General features: G+C 44.6%; 1 protein-coding gene across 4 annotated transcripts in view; it reads left to right on the forward strand.

Moving 5' to 3' along the window:
- QRICH1 (glutamine rich 1) overlaps positions 1–6770 on the forward strand; it is a 28273-nt gene extending 21503 nt beyond the window's left edge. For all 4 annotated transcript variants that reach the window (XM_085309778.1, XM_085309780.1, XM_085309779.1 and 1 more), the window contains 2 exons: positions 673–763; positions 1571–6770. In XM_085309778.1, the coding sequence (XP_085165904.1) occupies positions 673–763; positions 1571–1763 (284 nt within the window). In that variant the 3' untranslated portion in view covers positions 1764–6770. The remainder of the gene's footprint in view (positions 1–672; positions 764–1570) is intronic.
- The last annotated feature ends 2327 nt before the right edge of the window (positions 6771–9097 follow it).

Raw genomic sequence — 9097 nt, forward strand, 5'->3', positions numbered from 1 at the left:
TTTTTTTTTTTTTACTGGGCTTGGAGAGACATAATCTCTCCAGGTAGGGACAAAAGAAGTTAAGGCTCTAATTCTGCTGTGCTGAAGATATTTGAGTTTTCTTTATGCTTGCTCTAAAAGAGTGTAGTACCTTCTAACAGTAAATGTGTATTACACCTTATCCTGAGGCATTCAGGACTCACTGAGAGCTAAGGATAACTTTTTTTTTTTTAAGTTCTACTTTTGTGGACAAAGGTACTATTGGATATAAGTGTTTTTGAGCAGAGGGAGAAACTTCTTTAGGAGGACTTCTCATTTTGGAAATACTCAAGTCCTGTATGTGCATACATAAATAGTCTGTTCTCCTGAAGGCATGGACCAGACTTTTTCTGGCTCAAACACTGCATTTTCAGTACTGAAATTTCTTTTAATTTGGGCACAAGTAGAAGAGAAATGTGAAGATAGGTATGAGCTGTGGTGTTCAATGGCCTTGGGATAAAGCAAGCTCTCCATATAACGTTTGAGGACATTATAACCAGGCAGCTTTGCCTGGAGATGACAGTATGCCTCTTGCCAGCTATTGCGTGGTGACAAAATGCTTCTGAGTGCTGAGGCTCTTTGGCACTGTGCAAGTTGTACTTCTCATGCAGAACACCTGACTGACTGCTGGGGGTGGGGGGGGGTCGTTTGTAGTTACAGATGACATGTATGCAGAGCAGACTGAGAATCCGGAGAACCCCCTGAGGTGTCCAATAAAGCTATATGACTTCTACCTCTTCAAATGGTGAGAGCTCTTGTTCTATGGTTGCTTGTCTTGTGGCTGGGTTAAACTGCATCTTACAGCTGGCCTAGCTTTCAGAATAGTGTTTCAATGCTGGCACAGTTTCTGCATTTACCTGAATTTATGTAGGTGGGTTTTGGGGCATTGATGAGTGAGAGGGTGGTGTTTGGTCTGTCATTGCATAAAATAATATAACTGGAACTTGTTTGCTATTTAAAGAGACAAATCCTGATTTGTGAACTGGCTGCTGTTAGTCTTGTATTCATTCTGAAGGTTTGCTGTGTTGGCATAAGCTCACTGTTCTGCCTGTGACTTCCAAGCAAGTCATCTGAAAGCATCCTCTACTTGTGATGAGTATGAATACTTGAGATTAGTGTTCTATTCAGATTATCTTTCAAAACAAAAATAAGCACTTTAGAAATAGGAGGGAGTCTCAAAGGGCTCATGTTTAAGTTATGATTCTGATCACTGTTGTATGTGTTTCTCTTCATGGGTGGCTCTGTAGCTAGCCTGGGTGTGAAAACATCTTATTTTTGCTTTACTCTGAAACACCTTTAAGGTCAAATGTTTGTGAAAACTGCAAGTGTGAAATAAAAATTACTCTCTTGTAGTTGTCCTTGGCATAGCCCAAAAGCCCTGGGACCACTGTTGCCCCTAGGAGTAAATCTGTACCTACACAAAAAGTACCTCTGCATGTCTCATCAGCCAGCTGTTCACTGTCAGGATTTGTGAAGCCTGGGATGAGGACATTGGTGGTCTGTCTTCCAGGACATGCTGTTAGTCTGGTTGTTTCTGATCTTCCTCACACAGCCCCCAGAGCGTGAAAGGCCGGAATGACACGTTTTACTTGACTCCGGAGCCAGTGGTGGCCCCCAACAGCCCTATCTGGTATTCCATCCAGCCGATCAGCCGAGAGCAGATGGAGCAGATGCTCACCCGGATCCTGGTGATACGAGAGATTCAGGAAGCTATTGCCGTGGCTAATGCCAGCACCATGCACTAAGGCATCCTTCTTGGCTCAGAAGGGGTGGGGCGGGGTGATGGGGGAGGGACAAGCAAAGATAAATTGTACAGACTTTTACACTAAAGGAGATGCCTAAGTTTTTGGTTTTTTATTGGTGTAGTTATGAAGCCCTTTTAGGCTTCTTCTCTTTAAAAGAATCTAAAGGAAAACCTACCCATTGTGTATCCTACCCAACACACCAAACTGTTGGAACCATTGGAGGCTGCATATCCCCTGCAAGCTGGGAGCTATGGAAAGCTGCTGGTTGACTCTGTTTTTTTTATGATGTAGAAAACATGAACTACAGGATTGGCCTGGATGGCTGAGGCCTCTGTCTCCTCGGAGCCTGTGCAGCCTAGAGGGCACAGAATGACGGATGGACCTGCCCAGCCAGTGGAGGAGAGGCAGGCATCTCTTCTTTTCTTGTGCTTGGACATTAATTTGCTGTTATCTTGGAAGAAAGAGGAGAGAGTGAACTGCAATTGTGATTTATAAGAAAAAAAAAAAAAGCCCAATGATTTCTATTCAGACCTTTAAGTGACATTTTTAGATGTTAAAAGTACAAACTTTACCACACTCTTCTTTTTTGGCCTGACATTGAGGCCTTAAACCTTGAGGCTCCTGTGCCTGATGGAATTCTTGTAACATACACTTGTGTATCATATAAAGATACCACCCTGTTTCTCTTATGTATTCTTACTCTAGTTGTTTATTAAGAATGACGAGCACGTCTTTTCAACATGCCATTGAACAATGTGTCTTTATTTGGGGAAGAGTGAGCTGTGAGGGTGGGGGGGCATTATACAAGGATCAGTATGCAATCTGGTTGTTTTCATCCCTGTTTGTGCTTTTCCAGCTTGAGTCCACTGGACTTCTTTCACCCCTGCGAATTAGGAAGGTAGAAGGGAATTAACTTCTGTTGAAGGACCTGGATGTCTGCTTGCTGATGGAAGCTCAAAGTCAGGCTAAGAACATGGAATCTGGTACCAGATCAGGCCGTTGGTCTGTCCTGGTATTCTGTGGCCAGTGTGTGAGGCTTCACTCCTAGGTAAATCCTCCTCTCCCCGACTTTTACAAATGCACCGCACTAGCTGCGGGGTGGAGGGGTGTTGGAGGGAAAAGGCCTGCTAGGAGCACCATGTGGCTCACTCCTGCCATGTAAGAGCTTTTTCACAGTTTTTTAACGCAGCTATGTAGCTTCGGGCATTGTTCATGATCATAAACCCCAACCCTACAGCCTTGCTGCATCTTAAACAGTTGCTGTATTTTATATCATTAACAAATAGTCTGCTCTTGAGGCCAGCAGGTAGCCAGTTGTGCTTGAAATGGGAGATCACTCTAGCTGGACTTGTTATTTGGGCCACTAGCTTCTAGGATGTGGAGAGGTGACTCTGCTTCTTGAACTTGTCTTTCTTGCTTCTCTATCTCATATGTCCCTTCCCTAATCCAAAATATATATATAAAAATATATATATATTACAGTAAAAACTTAAATTTGTGTACGGGCAAGCAACTTTTTTGAAGCTTCTGTTGACCAGCACCTGCCCGTATTGCAAAGGAAGGTCTGCCCTCCCTGGTTGCTGTGTGTAGTGTAAATCTGCACCTAGATTAGGTTAGACCTTAGCTCTGGAAGTAGCCATAAAGTTGCCCATCTCTGTGCTCTTAATCAGTGTAGATGTGTATGGGCCTGGAGAGACTTCAAGCTTGTGGTGCTTCGTGTTGACATCAGTGTTTATGAGAAAGCAGACATGTAAGTTGATTGTGAAGATGAGCAGTTTGTTCCTTATCTAGGACTGTGCTGAAATAAGTGCAGAGAGGTGGGGTGGCAACTAGCTGTTGCTTACCAATACCTCCACTCTAAAGTAAACTTCTAGCTTAGTCTCCTGCCTCAGTTATGTGAGGGGAAAATAGTGTCAGATTGGTACCCATGTCCCAGTGGGTATGTTAGGAGGATAGGACCAAGCACTGTGTAGTGCTGGCAACACACAATCTCCACTCAGTTCAGCTGCTGGGAGCAATCAGTTGCCTCTTGGTAGGGTGATTGTCAGGATTAGTGGTACTGCTTCATCTGTAAGAAGTCTACAATCACTTCCTTGTATTTTAATGGCTGAAATGTCCATCTCTGGCCCTAACTTAAGTATTTAAGGACATAGTTAGGAGCTAGCCCCCACTGTTCCAAGCAGCTGAGTGTGCTTGTTGCTCAGGATGCCTAACAGGCCTGCAGAGAGTGGATTTCCCATTCCTTTGAGCAGTTTGTCCCGTCTTCTGATCAGAGCTGTGATAATGCAGAAGAAACTGCACACTAAACACCTGTGCCCAAGTCCCTGTGTGTGTTCTGCAATACTGCATGTGAAACCAGCTCCAGTGTGCCTGGACTTCAGTGTGAGCCTGCTGCTCTGTCCAGCTGCAGTGGAAGTGCAGTAGGTTTTAAACTGCCGGGTACTGAGAGTACAAGTCACTTCATTAGGTGTCTGTGGGATTCGCCTCTTATGCTGAAAATTTCCAAACCTGGAACAACCTGACAGAATATTAGGGCAGTTTCAGGTTAGGACTGAGCAGATACAATAACAAAGCTATCTGGGGAAACAAAATTCTGTCGCCTAAAAATTCTAGATTGTGCTCTTCACTTACTACTGTTAGCAGCAAAATGATCTAAAAATATTAGCAGGGGAAGAATTCTGCTTGATCTTGAGGAGTATAGCTCTTGAGAGTGGGGGACCTTGGCACGTAGTGAGCTGTGGAGATCTCTTAATGATTGGTTTTTGTCCTGCCGAACTGAAATGTTTCCATTGCTTTCTCGTCCTTCTGACATACAATAGGAGATGATTTAATTGACCTGGAAGTGGACTGATGTACTGTTTTGTACTGTCTCATCAAAATGTCCACTGTTAATTTCATTCCCTATTTTCAGAGACAATCGATATACTGTGACTTAAGGATTTTTTTCCTGGACGTGGCTTCTAGTCTGGCTCTCTGGAGCTAGTTGAAAAGGTACAGTATTTCCAGAATATAAATACTATGTTCTTTGATAGTGAAGAACATGATCTATTCCCTTTTGGGGACTCACAGGAAGACATGTGCACAGGGTAGCACAGAAGAGTGCTGTGGCTTAGGGTTGCTTCCCAAGTGCTGGGAAATGTTCCCAGTCAGATATGTAAAATAGCTTTTTAACATTTTCCTATAACCAGCTTATTTGACTGCTGCTTAAAGGGTATTCCACCTAGGCCCAAAGAGTGCCAAATTGCTAGCTGTTGTATGCTGTATATATTAAACAAGAACTCTCCTTGCCCTTTGCCTTGTATGAGACAGAGGCTGAAAATGCATCAGTCTCTAAACTAAAGCTGAGAAAAGGCACACTAGAGACCCTGCATTGTTGGTTTCGAGCTATGCCCATCTTGTCTCTGTGGTGTGAAAGGAATTGTAGAAAGCAGAGTATGACTGACTATTGTCAGTAAAGCATCTCACATTCTGACCTTAGACTTGTGTATTGTCCTGTCTCTTGACACTAATAGCATTGCTTTCCTACAGTAACTTGTAGCCTCTTACACACTTGTCCACGGCACCGTTAGGTTTTCATTTGTTTTTGAGAGTTCAAGCATTTTCATTTATTTTGAGAGTTCAAGCATTTTCTTTAAGTGGTAATGGCTGAAGCAGTGGAGAGCAAACTAGAGGGTTGTTCTTCACTCCTGTCTAGAGTGGCAAGTGAAGGGAACAGTCTAAGCGTAACTTAATAGGGCTGTCATCTGTTGGCTGCTTTACCCTTAGAGACCTCCTGGGTTTTAGATAGGAGACAAGGTCTGCAGCAGTTCCTAAACTGTTTTTGTTTGGACCAGTGGGGGGAAGGGGGGGAAACAAAAACAAACAAAAACATGCCCCAGATCCCTAAACAAGAGACCTGTTCTGCTGTGTTGCTCCTAGGGCAGAAATTAAGGCAGTCTTGTTCTCGACTATATCAAGGCTATTACCTGCTTGGTGTATTTAGAATGGATTAGGCCATCTTAGTCTCCTATGCAGTGATAAGAGCAGATCCAAAAGTGGTAGAAAAGAGCCCTCTGAGCATATGTGGGGTGGAAGGCTTCCTGATACAGTACTTCCTCATCCCTTTTCCTCTTCTGGCTGAGTGCTGCTAGATAACTAACTGACTCTGTCTAGCCAAATGGCGCGCTCATCCAAGTTCAGTGGTGACTGACTTGCAGTTAGTGTTTGGACTCTCAAATCACTGTTAAAATGGGATGTAAACTGTCTTCCACCCTATATGGGGCTTTTTTCCCCATCTTCTTGCTGGAGCTGCTCCTCTCAAGTACTACAGGGAATGCACCTTACCCTACTGTTTCAGTTTCATTGGTGCCAATGCATAGGAAAAAGCTCTTCTCAGCTGCTGGCAGTGCGTGCTAACTTGAGCATCTTCCTACCTTAAGAAGCATCTCAAAACTTCTTCTAGAAGTCTTATTGACATGCTGCCCCAAATCTCTAAAGCAGCTGCTGTCCCCCCTACTTGTCAGTTCCCGTCTGTTGCGTGACTGAAGCTGAGCTCGCAGCACCGCAGTCACTTTCCCTGTATAACCTTGCGCATGGCAGCCAAGTTTGCCTGCTTCTCTGTGTCTTTGTTTGAGCTCATCAGGGTGGTGAGGCAGATTGAACCCACTTAAAGCAGCAATAAACTGGGTCTAGAACTTGAGAGGGAGCTGCAGGAGAGAACAAGGTGGAGGGGATGCCTCAGAAAGGCAGGGTCCAGCTGCAGCCCAGAGCCTCGCTTGATAATGAGTGTGCAGCCTATATGCAAAAAATGTCTTGTCTGTCCCTCCCATGTTGACCCTGGTCTAAACAGCACATGTGATTGGCATCCTGCAAAGTGACCTTCAGAACTCTCCAGTAGCTTTGCCCCGTGAGTAACTCACACTACAAATCATTTTAAAGAGATGCACTCAACTATTTTTTTAATTTAATTTTACTCTTATATTCTCTGCTCTTTGTAATCTGCTTGGAAATAAAATGTTTTTCCCTGCAGCCTTTGTTGTAGTCTGTTTGAGAACCATTAAACTTTGCCTTGTGTTTCTATTGGAACAGAAGCCAACTTGCCTGTTTACTGTTGTACCTGAGCTTTAGCATAACAGCTGGGATCGGTGCGTGCTTCCCAGTAGGATTTAACAAACCTTCCTTAGCACTGTCCTTATTTAAAACTAAGGGTATATAGACCTGTTAAACTGATCTTTGTCTGGCATGATGCCTTCAGCTGTGGTGATCCTGTGACAGGTAAAGCTTATTCTAGAGTGCATGCCCTTGATAGTGTTTTCCTTTGAAATACTGTGTTTCTGAAGGCTCAGCCTCCTTAATAAGTATCTAGCTGCTTTTTACTGTAATCTGTTTTTGGTGTGAGTCTAGACACTTAATTTACTATGAAGGACAGTGCTTTATTATAGCTCAATAGCCCAAACAAACTGTAAATAATGGAAAATCAGTGTCTGGATAGGTGAGCTCAACTCTTAGCTGAATTGACCTAGAAATTAGATGAAGAAGTAAAATCAGTGTGGGGTGTTATGTTTTATAGCTGTCTATAATAGGACAAGAATTGGAACCCTGTGAAGTTCAGAGCGTAGCATGACTACAAGCAATATTAACATATGGCTGTAAGGTAGAGATTGTCAGTATTCAAATTAGTATATAGTAACAGCATAGTTACCAGTGTTTTAGCTTTTAATAACCTTTAAGTGATGTTTCAGATCCTTGCTGCTGATCTTAAGTATACAAGGGCCTGCTTTTCTTAGTTACATGAGGGCTATTGGAAGCTCAACATACATGTTCCTGACAGCAAAGTGAGTATCCTTACACTAAGGCATGCATGTTCCTTTCCTGCTAGAAACAAAACCACAATCTGACAGGAAGCAACTATAACTTTTAGGAACTGCAGCTCAGTTCTGTACAGATAAGTTCTGCTGAAACCAAACTTGCCATGCAAGAGTCATGCTCTTATCACTAGCATGTTTCATTCCATATAAATGTAAATATAAACACCAAAAGCTTAGCTAAACTGGTCTCTCTCTAATTTCTGAGCCCTCTTCTGGGAGAGTCTTCTTGGGCCGAAAACGTGTTAATTCAACTTACAGGATTGAACCCAACCAACTAACCTTGCAGTATACAAGGGCTATTTCCTCCTGAGGAGCACAGGAGGTCCTCTCTGTCCCTGTCTCCTAACACAAGTAATATTTACATTTTTCACAAAACTGCTTGCACGTCTTTGGACAAGGATTTAATCTATTGCAGTAAGAAATAGTTGGATATTTGGGAACACCATTCTGTTTCCTGAACTACTCTATAAGTACTTAGCTGCTTTGAGGAGACTGCCATAGAAATGCAGGGTGAGAAGGGTCTCTGATCATCTCTGAGGTCAGATCGAGTGTATCAAAACATGCAAGCCACCAGAGGTGGTTGTGGAACAGCTGTAGGTACCTAGTCTATAGAAAGTTTTCCAGGTGCCCAAATGTATTTGCAGTGAGTTCATCCTAGTCTTGGCATACCTGGAAAATGCTGATCACCATTTTCTGAAACAATCATCTAATGTAGAACTGTGGTTATGCCCTTTCTTCTACTGTAGACACAGTTCTTTCCTGTTTCTGCTGTTGCTTTTCTGTGAAATGTGCCTGCCCCTCTGTGGCATGTGCAGTAAGGTGCTATACTGAGGTCTCCCCAGTATGGGAATCATTGTATGGTGGAATCATCCTCTTTAGAGCATTTGTTTACGAGGCCAGGGGCGATGGTTTGGGGGACAGGGACTCGTAGAAGGCTCATGCCTTGTTTGGATCACCTTGGATCCTCTCTGGCAGTGCTGCTGCCCTGTCGTGATTCCGTTTTCTGTTTGTGTCTTTCCTTCTCATCCCTCTGCTAGAGCAGTACCTTGCTGCTGCCTCCTGAATTTCATCCCTCTTGCAGATTGTTTCTGACTTAACATAATTTGCTTTTACTTCTGGCAGCCTGTTCCGGCTTAGTGTCGCCCGCGAGTGGGACGGGCAAGCGCTCTACTCCTCCTGCTGAAGCGGCTGACGGGCCGGTGGTGGGTCGGTGCTCGGCTGTGTGATGGTTATCCGGAGCTGCCGCTTTTTAGGCCGTTTCCCAAGCGTCTCCCTCGCAGTCCGGGCCGCGCTCACGCGGGCGAGGCGGGGGGTGTCGACGGGCCTGAAGCGGGGGCGCAGCTGGAGCCGAGCGCTCTCCCGGGCCCCTTGCCCGCTCTGAGCGGGCTCCCTGTTTGGAGAGGGCCTTGCTGCACCCCCGCTGCCCTCCGCCCAGGCGCCAGCGCGGAAGCGGGACGAGCCCGCGGCCCCGGCGGGCGGGCGGCAGCG

Source organism: Rhea americana, unplaced genomic scaffold, assembly GCF_003343005.1.
Source record: "Rhea americana isolate MKP2758 unplaced genomic scaffold, rheAme1 scaffold_303, whole genome shotgun sequence".
NCBI lineage: Eukaryota > Metazoa > Chordata > Aves > Rheiformes > Rheidae > Rhea > Rhea americana.